Raw genomic sequence first — 24,772 nt, 5'->3', positions numbered from 1 at the left:
GGCCAGTACTCTAGACACAAACATGAGGATTACTGACGAACGGTTTGATGGAGAAGTTTGACTCAGATTTAGTCTCGTTTTGAAGGGGACTATCTAAGGTAAGTGCTGCTGTGCTAACTTTGTGTGTGAGCTGCTTGTGGGCTCTTCAGGCTTCGAGAAGCAGCGGTTTTGTCATGATGAGGAAGTTTGGAATATCTTATTTTTTTGGCTTTAATTCCTTAGTCCTACATTTTAGTGTATATCTTCGTGATCCTGAGAGTTCGATTGGTGTATGATATGTACACATTACTCAAATATGTAAAAAATGCGCCATGAAAAATCAGAAAATCTGTACTGTCACTAATATTTTTTCATAACAATTTCCAGTAACAGCAAATATACTTATTTATTGAGTGAGATTATATATAAAATGATTAAATCAATGAAAATCAGTGACTTTAAGCTTTAATTTGGTACAATGAGCGAATTAAGAGGCTAAATAACGTTGGGTTTCTAGGTTACAATTATCAACTCAGTCGTTTATGATGCAGATTATTGAGTGTATGTTACAAAGAGCAGCAAGTAACAAATAGTGAGAGCTGAAGATGAGAAAATAATTGATACCATTTTCTCTGATGAGACGGCATGCAGCTACATGTTGGAGGCTTGTACTCCTGTACTTGTGGTCAATGATATCTGTCTGTAAGATGGCAAAATGGACACAAGGAGCTCTCTAACGGCCAGAATGATGGAGCTGACCACAGTATTGCCTGTGTGCATTGTGTAAATACCAGCCTCTTGCGCTAATATATCGGCTGATGCCGATTTTATAAAAAAAATGCCAAAAATCACTACTTGAAACTATGGGAAAGCTTGAACGTTTTTAGTTTTGCATGTTCATGTGCATGTTTCTTCCCACAGTCCAAAAACACACATTGGTAGGTGGATTGGCGTCTCAAAAAGTGTCAGAATGTGTGTGTGTCTGTGTCTGTGTTGCCCTGTGAAGGACTGGCGCCCCCTCCAGGGTGTATTCCTGCCTTGCGCCCAATGATTCCAGGTAGGCTCTGGACCCACCGCGACCCTGAATTGGATAAGCGGTTACAGACAATGAATGAATGAATATATTTAATACATATACACAAGCACTTGAAGGAAACGTATTATTTTCTTGTTTGCGTTCTCTTGTTCATTTACCGTAATGGCATGAGTATACACAGCTAATAGCATGCAGCTGGCGGTGCTAACGGGGAATAGAAATGAAGGTTTATTGACCTCTGTTAGCCAAAGGTTATCATTATTGAGTAAAAATGAATAATCTAAAAACTGATATTGTTTTATCACTCAGCACTAATGATACATGCATCTAAAGCCCTATAAATTATGTAATTTGACTGGCTACCTAAAACTATCCAGATAGATTATAATCCAGTACAAGCAGGCAACTTCTAGAGTTTAAATAAATCTGCAAATAATAATGCCCTGGCACTTCCTCAGTGGGTGGCATGGTGGCACAACAAGTATACACAGTAGGGGCCTCTTTGCTTCACAACATCTATTGTCACTTTCTGTGTGATGTTTTGTCTTGTGCATTAAAAAAAATCTAGAAACACATGCTGGTTGGTTGATTGGCTATTGAAATGGCCCACAAGTGTGTGAGTGAGTAAGTGAATGGGTGAGTGTGTCAGGCTCTGCCATGGACTGGCACCCTGAAAAAATGATTTCAGGATGAATAGGGCTTAAGACTGGGCAGGAAATACAACTACACAATTACAAGATGTGGAACATGCTTATTAAATTGATTAATACTTACCCTAAATCTTTTTAACATATATAAAGTAATGCATATATAAAATGCAAGCACAATATTGACTCATGATTCAAATTATATACATATTGTGACAGGATTTATGATACAAAAACATATCATTCCACTGTCCACTCTGATTTCCTTCATCTAAAGCTTTTTATTACAGGCTATTGCAGTGTGTGTCAGTAGGAGACCCATGGTGATTTGTCTTAGTGTTCACTCTGACCACATCCCTCTCCGTCAGTGGGGATCATGCTCACCCATGGAGCGATTCTCAGCTGGATAGTTTAAACACCATCTTCCTGTCCACAACAAAACCAAGCCCCTTTTATTACTGAGACCTTTCTTTTTAACTCTCACCCCTCTCTCACTCTCGCTACCCTACCCCATAAATAACAGGTAGAAATGGATATATTGTCAATGTCCAGTGTTGAAAGTGAGGAAGCACTGATTCAGGAAAGTGTTCATGTTCTGATATTACCAGTAGATTGACCAGAGGAGGATAGGTCACCCCTTGTGAGCATTGGTTCCTCCCAAGGTTTCTTACTCAGCTGAGGGAGGTTTTCCTTGCCACTGTCACCCTTGGCCTGCTCACCAGGGGATTTTTACATCTTTACATTCTTTACATTTTTACGTTTAATGTCAAAGCTTTGTCTTACCGGAATTCTGTGAAGCTGCTTTGTGACAACATCAGTTGTAAAAAGCGCTATACAAATAAATTTGATTTGATGTGATTAAAAAATGACATATGTGTGGGGGGCACTGTGTATGTGTGTGTGTGTGTGTAAGATTATGAGCAACGTTTTACAGTCTGTGTCTGTGTGCATGCATGTGCGTGCCTTACCTCTAACGAGAAGACAAGTGCAAAATGACATGACCTTTATTGTGGCATGGCTCACCACAAGCTTGGACTGCTCTCTCATCGATATGGGAGGTATGACAAAAACACTTTGTAAAATTTCATCACACACTCTTGAAACTGTAGCTTAATATTAGTACTACACCGATACTGATACCGTACTGACACTTTAACACATTATCGGCTACAGAGAGCATCGATTCCCTACATGAAGTACACAGGGCACATTTTGGGACACACCCCATGAAGCAGATACTGGAGCGCATGCACGACTCTAGGTGCAGCTCGAATTTAAGTCGGAGCAGATTGTAAACAGACTGGGTATTTCACAATACATGACTGTTTTTCTCGATTTTAACACACTAAACAACCCCAAATTCCCCAACCAAACACACAACTCGCGTTTCCTAGGAGACACAGATAAATGTGGACATACAAGTCTCAGGGGCTTATTGTTTGCGCTGCTGTTTGTATAGATTCACAAAGAAATAAAAATGTAAAAATTGGTCGTGGATGAGAAAACTTGGTCAGCGCGGTCTTTACAAACTGCAGCGGGAGCTGGAGGTTAGGAGAATAGCACATAGTTGCGGCTAGGTTCAGCCTTAAATGGTTCAGAAACTCCGGTAGTGCGTGCCAGTGTTGCGTCAGTTAAGGTTGAATGGAAAATTACAATACAGTTGGAATAAAGGCTGTAACAGCGTGTTTTGTGGCTCACTATGTTCTCCTACAGGTAATACTCGTTATTTGGGGTCATGTGCATTCAGTAATATTTAATATATTGTAGTCTGTGTCACGCGTCTGTGTTTACTTTCTGTGCTCTGTTCTCATTGGCTGTTGAAGGAACTCGTTAATTCAGAGTTGAGTTGGTGGAGAGTTTACACTACGCGACTAAGTCCAAAGTCCGGTAGAAAAAATCAAACGTTTGATATGCTACGACTAGTCTGTAACGCGATTTCAAGGCAAAAATATTTAGAATCGGGCTAAATGTCATGTAGTATAACCCCAGCTTAAGGCATGCCAAAGAACACTGACTTCATTCAAACAACCACAAAGAAGCACGCTAACACAGGTCAGCAGCAGTCCTTAAAGTGCATTTCACAGTCGTGACAAATGTCCTCATGACTGTGTAAAAAGCTGTTCAGTCAGGCTAGACAATGTCTTCCTATTTGTGCTTGTTACTACATTGTGGAAATATTTAACTTTAAACATTTTTAATGTGCAGTTAATAAAAGGTAAATGTTGTTCATTCAAGCCTATTTTATTTTGTTAACAGTACATAACCCTCCTTTAACAAAATAAAATCTGTAAGTATAGCAATATAAATATCTTGATTTATAAGCACCTATCTAGTAATTAAGATAGATAGAGTTGGTATCGGTACTCTGTATCGGCAGATACTTGAACATGAAATATCGATATCGGAAGGGAATAAGGGGTATCGGTGCATCCCTACTTAATATTCAGTATTCCTTTTTTGGATTTTTTTTGGAACAGAGAAAAAAGTTACCAGTGGTGTCATATAAAAAAACATGCATTTTAAACTCTATATATCCTGATATATAGCCTGATTTACATTTATTACAGAAAAAAATTGTGATATCATTTATTTATCATAAACATAATGAAGATGCAAAAGACCAAATTAAATTCCATACAAAAGCAACAGAAAATGTTACTGTGGTTTAATGAATAAATATATAGCTAACTTTCTGCGTAAATGCTGTACAAAAGAATAATAAATTGTTGTTGTTTTGTTGCAGGCTTTCTGTTGGCCTAAATGAGTATCTTTTTTGATTCATAACATTTTTAGTGGTCTAGAATTGCAGTGTATACACACATCGGGTCATTACCCAGTGCTAATTGCTTTCCTCTAAACGCCCCTCATTGTGGCAGGAAAAGATGGTCTCTGAAGTTTGGTCTCTGTGAGAATACAGATCCAAAAAAGCTTATTTTGACACGTACTTTATTTATACTTTAGTTGTTTCTTAAGACCAGTGTGTGAATTGCTCCTGATAAGATTTGAAGTTATTCACTTTGGAATCTGATTGCTTTGTGTCATGCAATATGCTGATCACCTTTTAATTTTGTCCGGCAAACCATGTACATCCTCCATGATTAGCCTCGTTTGGAGGTAATGGATCATGTGCGCAGTGATCTTCCGGGGATTTTCGAATGGCAAATGTGGCTTCAGACTCGTAGAAGTATGCATGTTCACTTCCATAACATCTGGCTATCTATGCGTGTTAGATTACCCACTGAAGTGGTTTGAATGAGTCTCTTAAATGCATATCTTGGGTGCATTTACACCTGTATAACATCTGTCAGAAAATAACCCTTATATTCAAGATGTATGAAAAGACCAGGTCCATCGGTTGGTCTGTATACTTTGTTAGAAACCGTTTACCCCGTTCATTTAGCAGCACTGCTTTGTCTGATCCACTTATACCAATGCAATATACACTAAAACACCACCCCTATGTAGGGCTGTCATGATCATGAAATTTTAACTGATGATTATTTGTTATTCAAGTAATTACGATTAATGATTTAATGGTCTGTTTTTTTTACACCCCCAGTATTTTAATAGGCCTGTATGCTTAATGATAGCATAATAATGTACACACACTTATCCTGTCTTTAAATTAAGATTCATTCATTCATTCATTCATTATCTGTAACCGCTTATCCAGGAATACACCCTGGAGGGGGCTAAATTAAAATTGTATGTTTGAAAATGATATCTGCAAATTCTCAAAATAAGCAAACAATCATATCAAGTGTACTATGGCATAAACAACTGTTATTTAATGGCTTGGCATATTCTGGGCAAGGAATACTAAGGCTATGTTCACACAGCAGGTAAAGAGGCCCAGTCATACGTGACACGGATGTGTCATTCATGTTGCTGTGTGAACAGCACAAATCGCATTGAATCTGACATTTCATATCAGATTTGGGCCACTTTTATATGATCCATGTCCATCTATGGAAATTCGATTCTGTCTGAAAGGCCAGGTCGGAATTCATCTTGACTTTTAAGCCACTCCGGCTGCTGAGAATCTCCAGACTACAGTCCAAAGCATTTTATTCATTTTAATTTGAGGTGTTTAGGAGGTAGAAATGGTCAGGTCAAAGTATTTCCATTTTGTAAAAACTACTGGGAAACGAAAAACTTGTGAAAGTCCTGATCCAGGTAAAAACACGTGGAAATGTGTAGAAAGAATAAACAAGAGAAGACCTTCTCTTTTAGTAGTTCTATATCAGATATTGTTCATGTCGGTATGAAGCTGTATATGTGGCTCCTGGAAATATTAAACTCATTATGTCTGTGCTCGTCTTCTCTTTTGAGACTCGTGTTTGTGAGAGACCCCGGAAAATTGCGCTTAGAGTGAAAGAAAAATCATTTCACGTTTTAATATTCTATAGAGTCTTTAATTAATACTTAGTTTTAAACATAGAACTCATTTGGAATAAAGAAAGGGGAGGTTTTGTGATATAGCGCTACAGTAAAACCCCAGTCCCATTCCTTCATTTAAAAAATGAAAGTGCTTTGTATGAAACAGACATTTCCTCCCGGTCAGCGCCTGAAGCATCGTTTTTTGTGCATGTGGGTCAGTTTAGGAGTGTGAATTGTTCAGACTGAGGTCAGATATAAGTCATATTATATAGACAAAAAATCTGATTTGGTCACGAAATCAGATTTGGTAGTCTTTTACCTGTTGTGTGAACGTAGCCTAAGATACTCATCTGAGAGCCTCCGGAATAGCCAGCTGCCGTGAAAAATCTGTTGATGCCGTTGTCTTCCCAGGTTCAGTGAACGGCGGTGGTGGATCCGCAGATGATTTCTCAGGTTTGTTGTATTAGCCATGGTTTAATAGCAAATCCGACTGTTTTGACAAGTTGTGCTACCTTGTCGCAATGTGTCACGTTTACAGTTGCTTAAATAAGACACATACTCTTACAAAGTGTATCAAAAAAAATGCTGCTGACAGAAGTATAAGCAGGAGACATGTACAGCCTAAAGCACGTTACTCATTTGTCTCACCATTTGTTTAGAAATACACTTAATTGATAATCATTGTTGGGATTGAAATAAAATATATGATCGCGGTTAGTGCAAATCATTGCGGTTAGCTCAAGTAATCGTGATCATGCGATTATGTAAGGTCTACACCTATATCAGTATCACTGCAGCGCTGAATGATCCACAAACAAAATAATATCTGTTCTGAGGTAGTAATATGGGGTTTCTGACCATTGAAGAACCATGTGAAATGGGGCTAACAAAGTATCCAGAGCAACAGATGGAATGCACTCTGAGGATATGAGGTAAATTCTAATTTCGTCCTGCACCTCCCACCTCATCACTGAAAGGAGAAATAAGTGTAGCGGTTAAATATGGAGAAGAAACGGTGCAATAGGAAAGTGACTAAAAACCAGAGTATCTGTTTGTCACCCTTCACATCTGGGCCCTGGCACTTGAAGGTAAACAGAGGCTTGTTCTCAGCAGTGGCTGAAACTGATCATGCTGAACATAGCTTTTTAGAAAAGGTCAGAAGATCCTTGTAGTGTTTTGGCAAAAGCATGTCACAAACAAAATATTAAGACCCCAGAGATCTGTGGTAACTTGTTGGAAAAGGGTATAATATGTCCCCTTTATTAAGAGTTTTATAAATAGCATATTTTCAGTAACTGGACGAGTGCTATGAACATGGAAGATACCATGAAGACTGTCATGTTTGAATTTCTGAGTCTTCAGTGGCTTCTCAACACTCCTCCACATCTTCTGCCGCAGCACCCACACGCACTGTTCAAAAGCTTCTTTATTTGTCATCTAATTAGAGAAAACCCATGACTCTAATGTGCTTTGGCTTTGACACACCCGGACGCAATCTGTTTGATTACACACTCAGCTTGCCGAAAACAACAAAAGCAACTGCTATGGACGGTTTCCTCAGCTGTTGTCAGTGGCCCTTGGGTGAACTACACAAAATTTAAAAAAGAAATAAGAAAAAGGACTGGATTATTATTTGTTTCACCCCCCCCCCCCCCCCCCCCGACTCACTATGGATCAATTCGTATTGAAGTGAGAATGGCGTCTGCGCTCTGCTACTCCAGGCGTAATGCGATCAGAGTTCAATTCAGCACCCAGCATAAATTCATGCACACTAATGATCACACTGCCATTGTGTTTGTGCTGCTCCTGGCTGCCTATAAGGATAGAAATTGACAGTCCGTGGAGGGAGAGATGGAGTGAGGGAGATGAAATGTGCCTAATAAGAGCATTTGGGTTTGTTTTCCATGCTTTGTTCTCTCTTTGTTTCTTCATCTCCAGAGTGCTCTCAGTTCAGTCAGAGCAGTGCAGCTTAAAGTTGATCTGGGCTATTATATACTATTCTTATCTAATCCTACTGTGCAGGCAGGGCTGACACTGCTGTTGCTTTTATTAATATTAGTTGCCTTAAAATATTCACTATAATCTGTTTTTGCATATTGTTCCTCTCTGTCCCGTGAAACTGTGATCTTACACTTCAGTGGAGCCTGCTGTAGCCAGTGTGCAGACACTGGGCTTTTTTTTAAACTTGTAAACTTTTTGGCTCTTATGGAACAGACAAGAAATGCATATGTTAGTCTGGCTTGCCAGTTTGTTTGGGGATTTTTTCCCTTATCTCCACCCCAAACACATTCAAGTCTTGGGAGAAAGTAAACAAAAATAACAGCTCAAGAAGATAATGAGGTTTATGAGAATCAGCACCAAAACAGGCAGCTTAACCTGTTTTTAAACACAAAGCTAGAAAGCAAAGCCACACTTGAAATGTCTCATCTCTTCTCCTCCTGTCTGGGTTTGAGCTGGGTCTGTGAAATTCACCTGAGTTTGACGCTTAATCTGAGTGCCACCTTAGCCACCTTGTTGTTTATTGTTTTATACAGCAGTTGAGCTTCTCTTTTTTCTGTGTTGGCAAGTCTAACTTTACACACACACAAACACACACTGCTAAAGTTTCTTTTTATTTTCCTCTTGCTTTGTGCACAGGCATGCACTCAAAGAGTAAGGACAATCCTTAATAAAACCTGGAATCATTGGGCGCAACCATTGGGAATACACCCTGGAGGGGGCGCCAGTTCTTCACAGGGCAACACACACACACACACACACACATATTCACTCACACTTTTGAGTCGCCAATCCACCTACCAACGTGTGTTTTTGGACTGTGGGAGGAAACCGGAGCACCCAGAGGAAACCCACGCGGACACAGGGAGAACACACCAACTCCTCACAGGAGTCCCTGGAGCTGTGTGACTGCGACACTACCTGCTGCGCCACTGTGCCGCCTAATGCATTTCATTCCTTAGAGAATGCTTCAGTGACATTCCCATATTTTGCAGAAATGGTGTGATTTGCTTCAACAGACACATGGTTAAACCTCTAAAATCTTGACTCTGTTTAGCAAAATTGCATGTTTGGAAATTATTTCCAAGGAAAATGCGTTAAAAGTGGTTTATATATAACTCTACATTCATTCCATCACTCAGTACACGGGGATCTATGAACATGCAATTGTCCCTACCTCTTGTTATCACTGACCTCACTTAGCTCAAAAGCCTTGCCCTGCAAGTTCAGAGGATTGGTTCTTTAGATTTATGACATAACAGACCCTTCTGTCTTGATTGGCCTTTTTAGACTGCCTTTGTAACAATGGTTTCAAAGCAGAAATGCACAGCCGTGGCTTTGACTGCGTATTTCACTTATGATCTTTCTTTTGGGGAAAAAGTCCACTACCAATGGGATCCATGATTTTGATATTTCATTCTGTTTGTGTGTGTTTACCAGTGTGTGTGTGTGTCATCTCTCCAGGGGGTCATACTGCCTTGGTGCTCCATATCCTTACATCTACATTCTTTGCAGTTCGCTGGCAGCATAATATAATTTATAAATTCAGGCACACTCCTCTATTTTTACTAGCACATGTGTCTCCACTGGTGCATATTATGTCCCCGAGATTCAATTCTGCAATGATTTAATCCAATCAACATGCTTCTTCCTATTTTCCTCTTGGTGTCTCTGTATGTAAGGTCTCACACACATACACACAAATAAAGATGTGGGAGGAGGAAAATAAAAACACAGACACACACATACACATGCACACGCTCTGAACGATCTCTGGATGGATACATCCATTGTCCATTATATCAGCTCCACTGACAATAAGAGCACTTTGTAGCTTGTAGTTCTACAATTACAGAGTAGTCCACCTGTTTGTATACATACTTTCTTATCAACATTTCACCCTGCCCTTCAATGATACAGACCACCACAGAGCAGGTATGGTTTGGGGTTTGGGTGGTGGATCATTCTCAGCAAGAATTCTCATATCTCATGTGTTTCTAAAAATAACACATATCTCTAAATACAAAGAAGTAATAATAAAAAACATAAAAAGCTAAAACATATATACAAACCTTTGGTGCCTTTCTGGTGGTCCAGTCGACATGAAATTTCCACACAGGTGCAGGTTTTTCGGTATCGTATGTAATTTCTATTGAATGGGTGGTGATCAGCATGGAGGCAGTGAATCTTGGCCTCACACTGCTTGTATGTTTGTGTGTTTATGATGTATGGAGTGCGGTTATATTGAATAATATGATTTTGTAATGCTGTTCCCATCCTCCCAAACATATAAAGCCAACGACCAGATCCTTCAAAGCTGACACCAGTAGAACATCATTAGATAGCTCAACACTTGATAGTAGCTGCTTAAGTACAAGCTCTGTATTTCAGTGTACACTCAAACTAATCACAATGCAGTAAACTACTGATTGTAGTTTTCACCCAAGATTCCATTATTAGATGTGTTATACATTTACATTTTCTCTGTAATTTGTTACTGAAACATTATATGCCCTTGTGCTTTGCCATTCCTCTGTGTGGATTGGTGAGGCTTCATGTGTAGCTAAAGAATTGAGTGGTAGCAAGAGTAAATGGGATAAAACTGAGCAAATCTCCTCTTGACTGTCTATGAGCGTGCTATTGGGGTTGTGCTGTCCTGTAATGAGTGGCTTCCTCTTATCTCAAATGAGCTCTCAGAAGTTGATAAAGCCAGTCAGTCAGCCATAGTGGCTGTGCCACATCCTTGAGCACATCACTGACCTCTCTTTGCAACAAAATGGTTCTGTACACATCACAAACAACCTGTAGTATTTTACAACAGAAGGAAGATAGGAAGCATTTCTGACCATCACTCAAACACCTCTCTGCCAATAACTTTTGAGAGAGTGTTGACAGAAACCTGCTGTGAAGCAGTTTCTCTTGAATCACTGCAATATTACAGTAGAATCACTGAATATTCAGGCCAATTTAATACTTAAGGCCACTTTAAACTCTGTTTCCCTTTTTTCAAGTAAAATTTGATGAATGAATACACGTTTAAATATCAGTAACCCATTTCAAATAAATATTTGTCATTTATGCATTTTAATAAAATATTAATTTGGTTTCTTTTATTGTATTTTTTTATTATGTTCTAATTGTGGTGTTTATATTTATTCTGGGGTTTTTTTTTTTTGGTCAACCACTACACTCAAGAGCCAAAGACTTCATCTACTTCTACTTGTGTAAGGTAGCAGCTCCACTGGGGAACACTGCTCTGAAAGCAGCAATTCTGCAGCTGCTTGTACACAAGGCCTTAACTTTGTGATCTTTTTTTGATTACAGCCTTTCATTCCATTTGTAGGCTTGGAGGAAATGGTGTGTGGAAATTGAAAGAGTTTGACCTTCAGCAGCAGGAGTGTGGCAACCGGGCCCCGTGGTCCATAGTTTCCTCAAAGCCAATGCTAAGAGGACACTTAGTACTGGATAAACATCACAGACTAACCGTCCATCAGCAATCATTGTGACCTCTGAAGTGTGGACACTACAAAATGCCAGAGCCTCTTAGTTTATTTTCACACACGCATGTACACAAACACACTACTCCCTCAGGATAGACCTATGACAATTAAAATTTGTTTTCATTGGGATGAACAATTTGAGTATGTACACTGATTGTGTGCATGACTGCACTCTGTATGAAGGGATTGTACTGTGTACTGTGTATTGTATGCATATGTAGTCTAGATTAGGCTGCTGAGTTTGTATTTGTCTAGTATGTAAAAGAAAACAATTTTGGTAAACAAATATGTACTTTACCCTAAACTGCATAAGAGATAGAATTCATGCTTTGAGTCTGGAATGCATGCAGCAAGTCATCAGTGCAGCTGCTGCTAAAAAAACAGTGCATACATTGGAGGCAAGCTCTGCATTTTTACCGGGGGAAAATAAATGAATAAAATCAACACTTCTACACGTTGGTGATTTCTAAAACCTACAAAATTAGAGGTACCCCCACCAGTCACACCAGCCTCTGTGCATTCTCCAAATCAACAGCATCTGGCTATGCCTCAGGCTACGTTTTCTGCTGTTCTGGATAATTAAAAACATATTGCAGTGCTTGTGTAGTCCGGAAGCCTTTTCTTAAGAACGGGGCAAATGTGTTGGTATAGAAAGCGAGGAAGGTCATGTCAGGCTTTGTCCTTCAGATAAGGCTGGTGAAGGATCTTTGGTAATTAACAGGGGCTCAATGCTAGCTGACCTCCTCTTTCTGTGGTCTAACGAGGAATTGAACCCCTAACCCTCCAGTCCTGGTTTCAGATGGAGATAAGAAGTGATAGGAGGGTGTTGTCTGGGCTGTTTTTGAGTGCTAAAATCTCTCTTCTTGTTTTAGAGCTGGAGACAGCAAGGGCTTAGATGAAATCCTCTTGTTCTGATGGGAGGCTGAGGCCATGGGGTTCATAACCCATTGATGAGGACAACCTAGGAATATTTTTCATAGCTGTTTGAATAAGGATGTTGGTCTGTAGCAATGTATTGATTTTAGAATGATGAATGGAATTACTTTTTGTATTTCAAATGATAAATAAGTTTGTATTGTTTGATTTTGTTGTATATATTCTACCATGTATGAGTGGTGTAGCTAGACTCTCCATATTACAAGGACTGCCAGGATTTTCTGACTGATTCCCCAGATTTACCAGAATTCAAAGTTTGTTATAGGTTGTTAGCCCCTTTTGGCTTTTTATTGACCATGGCATTATTATTATTTTAAGGAATTGACAGTAAAATCTGGTGGGTTGTTTTTTTTTTTTTTTTACTTTTTGTTTTTAATATTTGGTCCATTTAAGGATGTTACAGTGTAGTTTGTCCTCGCTTGGTGATTTATTTTCACTATTTTGACGTTTTGGAACTTGGTTCTCCAGAGTGGCTGTATTTATTTAAACATGGCGAGCTAAATCAGTGCATACTAAGTTTACAGTTCATAGAACTGATGCAGATTTGAACAGGCCTGAATCTTTATGCCATCACTGACTGATGCATATATTGCTCCACAAACTCATAGAAAGACCCACATATTCATAGGCATGCTCAATTCACTCTCTCCATATATAACTGCTTTAGAGCTGTAATGGCTCTCAAAGGAGTCACCGTTCAGGTCAAAACTTCTCCTCAAGCGAAAACATATAGCTGTAACCAAACACATACCAGCTTTCATGCTAGCAAGTAGCACTATATCTGTCCTAAATCATATCCATTCATACATTCATTCTACTGCTAACCTACATTCCAGTTTTGGTGTTGAGTTTAGTGTGTAGTAGTGTTTGAAAAAAAGCTTAACGTGAGGGAACAAGACAGTTAAGAAGCACTTAGCCACACGGCATTTGTCATTTGTAATTTGGAAATCAAGCATGAAGCAAAGGTATGGCTTTTACTGTGCAAGTTCCTCTCCCCTTCTGTCTCAGGACAGCTATTGTCAAGGGATTGGAGCATTCTCTCAAGCAGTGAGTTTGTAAAATGTTCCAATTTTCCTAAGGTTAAAGTACTCGCAGAGTGGATTATCTAGAATATAGACACATCATAGTGGCTAGAAATCCCTGAAGTGTTTTTCAGACAATAACATTTTTTCTAAAATGTATGAATGTGCAGTGACTGTGAGACCTGCAGAAGTCAGCAGAGATTTGCTGTATTCTTGATATATTTAATGAAAACTTAAATATGGTGATCATGTTCTTTTGTCTCTTTTCTCTTTTGGAACAGCAAAAAAGACATGTGCTACGACAGACTTTACCTGTAAGAATGGAGTGTGTGTGCCAGCTCGCTGGAGGTGCGATGGGGAGCCTGAATGTCCAGATGGATCAGATGAAGCTGACTCTACCTGCAGTAAGTAATGAGGGTGGGGTCATGTGGACGTGTGTGGAAGTAATTATGCCTGGTATAAATATATCTTTCCTAAAACCTGTTTAATCAGAAATTGCATTTCCACATTTAAAATTATGCAGAATTTTTACCTTAAAATTACAGCTTCAAAGTCATTGTGATGTTCCTCTGACCTGTAATAAGGAGTACTGTGTGTGTCTCTCACTGCTCTCTGGGGCTGCTTCTCTAAAAACTAAACTATACATCTTTAGAATCATGGGGAGGAAAATTCTCGCTACAGCTGTGTAACGCTTTACGGCACATATCTCACAGGTGTTTAGCTTGCTATAAGAATAATGTAGCGCAGTATTCCCAGTACGGACATTATGGCAGAGGCTGGAGCAAAAAGAGCAAGCGAGAGAGTGAGAGCAGTCATACAAGAGTTAATATTGGACTGACTTTACTCAGTGCAGTGAGCGGAAAGAGAAATGAAGACACGAGACATACACATTCGTCTTGTTGGACCAGTAAGTAATAACACGTTGCATTTTTTTGATGTGTTGACTTGTTCTGTAGTAATTTTTTGTTGACTAAAGTGTTCTAATCAGGTTTTTAAGAGCTTCTGCGCAGTGAGCCAGGGTTTGCGGCTGCTAACTTTAGCCAGATTAGTCAACTTTTTTAGCTTTGGACATCAATTCTGGTAATACATTTTTTTTGTAGTTGTTTTGTTGCTGTAGAGTGAAATTTGCCAGAGTAAAAATCTGTGTCGGTGGAGCCCAAGCTTTGTTGAGGACAGTGTTATAATCAGGATTTTGAGAATTACTGATGAACAAGGGCCAATGTTAACACCTGCTAACTTTAGCCACATTAACTCACTTTTTAGCATTGGACAACAATGGTAGTAAGTGCTTTTCTGTTAGTTGCTGTATGGTTGAAGTGGCTAATGTACCACCAAAGTTACACTTTATTGTATAAGTGTATATTGTGTATATTATGGGAGAGATATGTGTTTTATCATGTAGTCAACTTTTATTCGATTACACACATTCCCAGACTCAACATTCAAACATGTAGCAAGCACTAAATAGGTTGGAAACTCTAGCAATATTTCAGAATATGAAAATCTTTGTCATTAGGTTATGTTCATTCATTACATTCAAAATTCTATCTAGAAATACACTATATTGGCTAACAGTGTTCAGAGTATAACTTCAAGTGTTCACCCATTCTTCCGAGGTGTTTATTAGAATTAAGTTAATATCCTGCCTCTGATTATCTGAAGTATATCTTACAGTGTATTTCTTGCAGAACTGCTTTACTGCTCTAAATCGTGGACTCACAGTCCAAATCTCCTCAGTGGACTTACAGGCAAGACAATTCTTTTTGTGGTCCATAGCTCTAAGAATGTCACTAGTAATGACACATTTGTTTTGTCTGCTTCTAATCTGAACAAGTACTTTTTTCCCTGTAATTCTCTGTGTAAATTCTTTGTACTTTTCATTTTACTCTGGCTCTGACATGATTTAATTTGCAGGGCAGGACCACTTCCCCATAGACTTCTGGTATAAAATCTAAAAGATCAAGTTCAGAAATCTCAGTTTGCCATAATCCATTTTTTCTTCAGACATTGATGGATACATTGTAGAGAAGGAAACATGGTTGTAGAAGATAATTCTTCACTGCTTCAGCAGATAGAAGTATTATAATTAAGTGTCTAAATAAACATCATCTTTATTAGGTTAGGTTAATAGAGCTGACATGCGCACGTTCTAGGACAAATAGATTCAGTTGTGTCTTAACTGCGCCCTCCCTAAGGTCACATGGTCGTGACACCTGAAGCATACAAGGACATGCTCAGGCATTCTGAAATGAGTTTCACACTAGGTGTAAGATATATTTGTTGTGGATTTGATTTTGTTGTCACTTTCCCCCTGAAACCATTCATCCAGCCCTCTGAGTACTGATCAAATGCATGGTGACAGAATGAACACAAACGGCACGCATACACTCACACACTCACACATAGACGTACACAGGCCCAGAAAAGAAAAATAAAGTCCAAGGTCATTCTCAGGTGTGTGTGTGTGTGTATCTTGGTCGAACTCGTTCCTCAATCTTCGTGGTCCCTGTGTTAGATTGCTTTTGAAAATTGCTCTTAGCTTTGTTCAGGCATGGCTTGCTTTACAACCTCCAGATACTAAAGCCTAGTCCCAGTCCTAAGGGTCCTTCAACATAGGTTATTGTACCCCACACAAGCCTTGTTAGCAATTTGCACAAAATCCACTCCAAATGTTTCTCACTCTGTGGTAATAGAGAATTGACTGACTGCTATGGCAGTACAGAAGACTATCATGCTGTGCTCAGCCCAGAAATATTATGTGAATAATGGTGAAAAATGACTGCAGCTTAGCTGCTGTGCTGTGTGCCATCAATGTCTTGATCAATGGGGATGGCAGTAGAGTCATTATAGTGGCATTAAAAAGTAATAAACAGTGCCGTATATACATGGCTTGGGCGCATACACAAAACCAAAACCCTATGTGGGTCAAAAGCCAGCATGATTATGAATAATGAAACAGGAGTCCTGTCTCAATTGTGCGCTGATTTATCAGCTTGATGGAAATAATATATGGAAACACTGTTCACTCTGACCCCACAATGGGTGAAAATCTCTTCTGAGTTTATGACTATTAGCAAGAGGTGTCAGCATGGTATTTTTTTATTTTAAGATAATTAAGCTGCTGATGATCACTCAAGGAAAAAACACAAATGTGTTATTAATGTATAAATTCATTATAACTTTCTAAAGTCATTTTTTCTGTGCAGTTGTTGTATTTACAACCTCATTTTACAAACTGTTATCAGCAAAATGTGCAAAAGCCAGCATGTCTCATAGTGGGTGAACTGTATGTATGAGAATATACCATTAATGTAGTGGTGCATATTGGGATTTTGGCGAGACATGGTACCATCCTGACAATGTGTTTTCTTGGGAAGTCCATGATTATATCAGAAAGACAGTGCCAGGCCTCATTTTACATATGCTACAGCTATGCGGTTTTGTAGACAGAATGCTAATGCTTGACCGGTCTGCCTGCAGTCCTGGATATGACCTTCCGGGATTGAAGTACTAGACCAAAGACTAGATGAGACTGACCAGCTGCTTAGGCAGTAAATAAAATGATCAGAAGTTGCTATGTAAGTAATGTAATTTTTTTTTATTAATACAATTACTCTTCTGTGATAGATCCCCAGTCTGACATTGACACAGCTCTACCGTCTCACTCATGAGTCTGCCGTGGTCACACTCCTAAACTAAATTAGACCACTCTTGTTTGTACATGCAGAAGCACACACCAAAGTTATTGGCATTCTGCCTTCTTACAAGATCTTTGTTTCTATCTTGTTATTTTCAATCAAGGTCAGGTCAAAGGTACAGGCTCTCTAAAGTTTCTCTCAAAGATTAATTGTGTGTTTCTCTGAGTGTTACATGAGTTCTAGGCCCATTTCATATACTTTTTCATTTCTTTTCCTTTCTGCTTTGATTACTTTGCAATTAACACTCCTCCATTCCCTTTCCACAACCCTCTGAAATGTATCCGTCTCCATCTCTGATCCCCTAGTCAGTTAAATAATGCATCTGATTGAATTGATTTTCTTCGTCAGGAATCAATGCCTTTGCCCAAGAGACCCCTTCAATCAGATTAAAGCAAAGGCAGCAGACGCTGCATCAGGAGCTCTAGTAATTACTAAATTTCAGAGTGAAATGCTTAGAATTTTAAGGAAAAAAAGCAAAAGAAGTTGGGCTTGTTAAAGTTACTGCAGAATGTAAAATTGTACATATATTTTGTTGTTCAAAGAAGAAGCTGTTAAAACGCTAAACACTTGTCTTTATTATTTTAATAGCTATTTGGAAGTATTGATTCATGCCTCAAGGCATAAAAATATATTTGCTGGTATTCTTGTCAAAAATTAAAGAAAACACTGTAAGACCTGAAACTAAAGTTTTAAAATAAATAACCTAAAATGCTAACAGTGCAAGGGAATAATCATCCCATTTCTAGCTAGTAACATATTAAGACTCTTAATATATATTCTTAGATTTTTCATTGTTAAAGGATCTCTGCGGTTAGTATTAGCTACCTTAAAGCTGGAGTAGATCATTTGTCTTAAAACATTTTTTTCTTTTCCCCTGAAATACTCTGTACATCTTTATAGCTATCAGTACATCAAATGCTCATAAATAAATAAAATTTTATATAGGCGACAGAACTGCAACAACTCCATCGATTCATTTAATTCAGACTGAGCTAAATTATTTCTCTGCCCTGCAATACATTTGTGCTGCAGCCATTCAAAGTGACTTGTGCCTGAAGAGACACACAGGGAGCAATCCAGCCATTTACACTGCTAAACAAAGAAAAGGACTGTGGGAGAAAGTTTCCACCAGCAAGAGACTGGATGAAGCTATAGAGCAAACATCAGTTTAACTGTTAATTTCTAACATTCCGTGTTAATTTAACAGTAAATGTGTTACTGGAGAATTTGTGATGGCAGAATCTCCAGTCTTCATCTCAAACTTGCTGTTTATCGTTTTTCTATTATTGGTCATTTCATGGGTTTCATAATGATAAGTGCTTTCTCAACAAGTAAGTTTCTCTCACAAACTTGTAGAATAGCGCTTTAGACTCTAAGTCCTAGTAGCTGGTCTTATTTTGTGTGATCTGTGTAGAAATAATTTAATGGTGAATTGTTTAATGTTTGGTGTTAAATTACGTATATCTCTGTGTATGACCCTGAGATATTTTGAGATTTGTTTTATATTTATGACATAATTTGTTTTATGAAGTGCCTCTGATTCGTGGCTTATACAGAATCAAAAGACAAAAGCCTGAGCCGGTTATTTTGTAACTTTGCATACTAGTTTTGCTACTTAATTATTTTGGAATTAGGGGGAGATCCAGTTAGATGCACCGGACAGGTTCAATTTCATGCTTCAAGCAGCGGTTCCCTAAAGTAATTTCCCATGTGACCGCACTCCACCAGCATTCTGTGGCCCACAGGCATCCGGCCGGTTCCCTGGCTGTCCTCGCCTGTCCTGCCATACAGTGTAGAGGTGTCAGTCCTGCCTGATTGCTTCTTAGCCACGTGGTCTGTGCAAGGAGTTTTAATTTCACTCCCATCAGAACTGGTTTCCCTCACTATCTGACTGAGCTTAAACAGCTGAGTTCATCTGCTGACTACAAGAGGTTTCCCGCTCTGCCAGCACCAGTGCAGTTCGGAGCCCATCCATTTTCCTTGCTTGTCTCTTGTATTTCTGATCTTTGGGGTAGCACATAGTAGAAGAATGCTAAGTATTAGCACATGTTGCACGAAGAGAAACAAACAAGTAGGATTTTGTGGCAAACATTTACTGAATGTTGCAAGAAGATTTGTAGTATAGTTTTTGTTAGAGCACTCTACATTTGTTTGTATGCTTTTCATGGCTTGCACTGAAAGTATGAATGGATTTATGTGACTAAGCTACACTAAGCCCTTTTGATTTCTTTCCTTGCTGTTGCTGCAGCATCTCATGAGAGCTGATGAGTGCTATCAAAGTGACTAGGCTTGCTGAGAAGTGCTCAGCGGGTTGGGAATGAGTTGCTGCTGTTGTGGGAAGCACTGCTGGATAGGGTCAGAGGACACCGTTCCTTAGAGGCAGATTTAATTGACAGAAGACCCAGAGACACGCTTTCTCTTTTACTCTGCTTGGGCCTCTTGGTGTTTGGCTATCCAGTGAAGTCTAGATACAGAGAGAGAGAGAGAGAGAGAGAGAGAGAGAGTGTGTGTGTGTGTGTAAGTGGGAATGAATCGATTGTGTGTGTTTGTGTGGTTTTGTGGTTAGAGATCATGAATAATTTAACTGATATCTCTGTTTAATGTCACCTCTGGAAGTTTGGAGTAAAAGCCAACAGAGCACACACTGACAAGAGGAACTTTCTGAAGCCTCTGGAGGCTTTAATACCTGGACTATCCACAGATGGGAAATCACCTATCACCCCTAGATTGATTTAAGTCATGTTATAGTCTGCTTTGCTCTGTTGCACTGACCACAAGTCTGAGGGACCAGACTTCTCTTAGACGTCTATAAGGCCTAAGAAACGTTTTCAAAGCATTTCTGCTATGATTCCATCAATTCAGTTTTTACACTCAATTAGTGACCCCTGATCTTTCCCATTTTCCATTGATCTGCAGTCGGTGGCCTTAGGCCAGAGCTAGATCCTGCTCCCTGCCTGTCTCCTTACTATGGCTAGTACGAGGGCTTTGCCAGAAATTGCTCATGATGTTAGGTTTTTTGCCACAAGTTTGATTTAAGTCTAATGAAGAAATGCATTGGTTTGTTATTATTGGGTTCATACCATAGTCATGTCATCAGACTGGGAAGATTGAGTTTTTAAATGTGCTCGTTTTTTATAAAGGAGAGACTTAAAGCCTTATTTTTAAGAAAATTCCAAGTACTTCAGAATGTAAATTCAACTTTGTGATAAGATCATTTTCATTTAGCAGCTTACATTCCTCACTTTAAAAAAGTACATTTTGTAAACAAATTTGTTCTGTAACGTGGGTTGTTTATTTCTCCTCCATCCAGCAGGTCACCTAATAACAATTATGTCATTCACTAGTTTGCATTAATGAAACATAAACCATATTTGTAACTCATATAAAGGATAATGTCAAATACACCCCATAAAACCTGGTTTATCTGAAAGACAGACAGGGTAAATGCTCCAGAGCACATGTAGTAAATTAGTCTGCTGAAGAGGGCTTGCCCTCCTCATTACACAAGTCTTTTGCTATGTGATGAGTTGCCCCCTGAAGACTTCAAAGAATGAAGGACAGAGCTTAACTATTCCATTAAAATATCACAAGGAAGGGTTTGCACTAGATTTCCTCCTACAAAGGATGTGCTTGTTTCCATTAATTCATGCCAGATATATGTAATCCCAATAAGATTAAGTGACTTTGAAGAGCATTAAGCACATTGCGTAGAACACACACACATTCATACGAGCATCCATTCACTCTGATTTTCAAAATATTAATGAACAGTCCTCAGTGGAGTGCCAGTCACACAGTTCAGTGTTCCAGTTATTTCATTCCTGTACTGATTTAACAAGAATAACCATATTTCCTGCTCACTCATGCAACACACTGCTCTAGTTTCCTAGCCATGTAATATGGGGATTCCCCTTGTAGTCTCAGTATGTAATTTATTAAAAAGCCCATATATTGGATAACCAGCTTTCCTTTTCTTGTGAATTAAGAGTATGTAAACAGTGTTAAAACTTGTAAGTTAATTTCAGCCTGGTCTCCTATTTAAACCTGATTTTTAAAAATATATCTAAGGGGGTTGGGAGGGGGGAACAAAAAATAAATCAGTCAATTGATAAATAAAAATGACCACACTACTTAGCCAATCATTGTGCATTTATAAATTCACTGAACATTGTACTGAAGCTCAGTCTTTTTACGACCACAATCCATCGACTTTCTCTACTGTAAACTATGGTTAATAAAAAGCCTCAGTGTCCTTCCTATGAAGACTTGTGGTGCATTTGTTGATAAATAGAGACTCCTTGGGCTACACTTTAGAAAGTGGTTTTGATCCATTATGGATTCAACAGAGATACCTTATTGACATCAAAGTGGCAGATTCATTCTCTTAGAAAATGGCCCTGGGCAGAGAAAGGGAGGAAAGAACACGGTCCGAGTGTCAGGTGACTCAGAATTGCTCAGTGCAGAGCACAACAGCATTTAGTACAGCACTTTGATGTAGAGATGGGGCTTTATTGAGAGAATTAGCCCTAAGGGACTAGCCATACTGGTTGATTCATGTAGAAGGAGTGTCTCTAGAGGGATTTAAGGAGGAAGGGATTTGTGTTTATATACAGAACATGAGGGAAAATGACATGAGTTTAAAGTTGTTAGACTTGCAAATCATGACCATTTGATTAATGTGGCGTGAACTTTGGAATTATCAAAACAGAAAATGGTCAGTGCTCTATATGTGCTTCCAACAGCAATTTAGGTTTGTTGCCATACATGCAAGAGGTCACAATAACAGCTGCACTCATCTGTACTCAACCTCAAAAGTGTTTAAAATAACTGGTGTTTTGAAAGTTGGCTTGTGGCCAGAATGAACAAACACATTTTTTATGCATGTTGAGAGAATTATAAACATTTTTAATGTATGATTATAGTTTACTTCTCTATGAGGTAATATCAATATTTAGCTATGAATTATTCTTTATATCTTTAGGCAAGTTTCTTATTTATTTTTTCCCCCTCCTCTGGAAGAATAAATTAGGTGGAAATTGCTGCAGCTGCAAAATAATTTCTGGAATGGCTGAAGCTACAGGACCCAGATTAGTTAAAAAAATGGTATCATGCTTATATTAAAATGAAAACTAATCAATTGTGCTGCTTAATCAATTCCTAACTAGGGCTTTGGGATTTTAATCTTTCTGGTCCTCTTTGGTAATAATCCTATTTTGCATCATTAAGAATCCCTTCAGAATGACAGGTCAGTGGAGGGCAGCTGTAGTGCTAGAGAATGGGTAATTAAAGCAAGCCTGAGTACATTGATCAGTGCCTATAGGATTCCTTTCTTGTGTGGTTGCTCAAGACAAGAAAACACATTGTGTTTATACGCATGCGCTGGGTCAGACATGGATGCAGGGCCACAAGAGGCTTATTTGTCTGACTGTTCACACATGTGATTGGTGTTTATGAGATGTGTGTTAGTAGGCTATTCCCTCAGGTGGCTCTCCAATACCTCCCAGCCTCAAAGCTGCCTCTAAATCCTACTGCCCTCTATCTCTTGTTGTGACCTGAATCTGACCTCTTTCATTCTCTCTCTGCAGCACCCTTGCTTGCTCTTTCTCTCTTTCTCTCGCTCTGTGTCCCCCCCCTCCTCCCACTCCTAAATCTAATGAAGTTGTAAATCTGGCCATTGCTGGTCCATGGCATTTGTGTTGCATCAGCATGTCCACTAATGCACACTCGTGTGTCGCGTGGCTCACCCTTAACTGCTTTTCACCTCCCTGGGTGTGCACACGTGACCACACACTGTACACACCCCTCTCCCTTACCTACCTCTTTGTTCTCATTTCCCTCACCACAGGGAGTTCTCTCATTCTTCTTCATTGCTCTTGTGAAAGAAAAGCTGGAGTTTATGATACTAAACAAATCACCAGCAGTCAAAATCCAGGCTATTAAAATGAAACGGCTGCATGCTTCATCTACGGTTATATGAAAACCTCTCTTGCCTTTTATTTTATTAATGTTGCCTGTTTTTAATTTGTTTTATGTTATTTTTTGTTTTTAATTCATATCACAAAGCAACAGTGCCTTTCATATGCTTTGGGGCTCTTATTCTCGGCTGAGAGCATGCACTGTATTATTGTATCTTTAATTTACAGACATAAAGTATACAGTCTGATGAATTGGACTAATATAAATGAATTAAAGAAAGCTCTGTTCCACTGTGTAGTTTATCAAGCACGTTAAAAGACATACTCATTCCTTTTATCTCCCCATATCTTGCTGTTTTTATATTCTTCACTTCTGCATTCTGCTATCCCTCTTGGAGTGCTCCTTTGTTCATGATTCTGCTCTCTCTCTCTCTCTCTCTCTCTCTCTCTCTCTCCCCCCCCCCCCCCCCCTTAAGATGTTCTCTGATACTTCTGCTCTAACAATTTAAATTATATTTTCTCAAATGTTAATATAATTTGATATAAATTATAAAATCCTGTTGTTTTACTGAGCAGGGTTTGTCTGTATTTTTTGTTTGTTTTTGTTTTTTGATATTGTCATTTGTATTTATTAGTGGTAATTTCACCACCTCCCTTCGATTTATTACAGACCCATTATTCTAAGCATAAGCAATGACTTACTGCTCATCTCAACCTGCTGGATCAAACAAGTTCTTGAAAGACCAACTGAATTTTTATTATGGTAAATGGAAAATAAAATCCTGGTTCTAGCACACTGTGCATTTACAACTGTGTAACTAAGACAGCTGAATAATCCTTCTCTGCCCACCCAAACAGCATCGACTGTACATTGATTTCCTGAGTTGGGTTTCATTGAAACGCCAGAGAGTCTGAGCTCTAGCTGTGAGGTTGTATGTGAAGGCCTATGCTGTTGCACCAGACTCCCTTTAGAACAGAGTCATATAATGATTACATATCCTCTGCACATACCACTCTCCAACACATGAATTGAATTGATAACAACTGGTATTGGTTCCCCACACTGTTTATCCAAACATGCAGAAGTCCACATTCTGTGAGATTATCATTCTATTAGCCTACCAAGGTAGGAGCACAATCAATCACCTCCAGCTTTAGCTGTTAGCCCTTAGCTAACCTGTGTACATAGCGTTAGGAGCCTGTGGTATGCTAAACATATTAAGCTGTGTTTCTGTCTTCCCCCGTCTGTCAACAGAGCAGCATTAGGGAAGTGCTTAATCAAAAGCACATTAGCATATTGTACAGTTGTGTCATCTTATCGTACCCCAGCCCAGCTGCAGAAACATGGCCAGAATACCAGAAAATAAACCCCTCCGCCCACTCACTAATGGGATCTAGAAGTGAGGTCTCTGGACAAACTGATGGCAGTACTAAAGACAAAAATATGTATACACATTTGGCACCCACTCCTGCACTGGTGTGTTGAAAGGAGAATATCCTGCCAGCAATTTGGAAATAAACCATGGCTCTTAGTTCAGTAGAATAAGTGTCAGAATCAATCCAGAGAAACACCAGTTGAAGATAGTGAGTCCCCAATGCGCCCTTGTGATGTGATGTGGCCTTTTCATTGGTCTCTCTGTTAGTTTTTTGTTTACACAGAC

At 39.0% G+C, this 24,772-nt stretch overlaps 1 protein-coding gene across 5 annotated transcripts in view; it reads left to right on the top strand.

Moving 5' to 3' along the window:
- Positions 1-24,772, top strand: part of lrp8 (low density lipoprotein receptor-related protein 8, apolipoprotein e receptor) — a 183,206-nt gene that overhangs the window by 60,949 nt on the left and 97,485 nt on the right. For all 5 annotated transcript variants that reach the window (XM_066665571.1, XM_066665570.1, XM_066665569.1 and 2 more), the window contains exon 3: positions 13,780-13,902. In XM_066665571.1, the coding sequence (XP_066521668.1) occupies positions 13,780-13,902 (123 nt within the window). The remainder of the gene's footprint in view (positions 1-13,779; positions 13,903-24,772) is intronic.

This window comes from Hoplias malabaricus, chromosome 3 (genome assembly GCF_029633855.1).
Source record: "Hoplias malabaricus isolate fHopMal1 chromosome 3, fHopMal1.hap1, whole genome shotgun sequence".
Taxonomy (NCBI): domain Eukaryota; kingdom Metazoa; phylum Chordata; class Actinopteri; order Characiformes; family Erythrinidae; genus Hoplias; species Hoplias malabaricus.
This window is presented reverse-complemented; position numbering and strand designations above follow the sequence as displayed.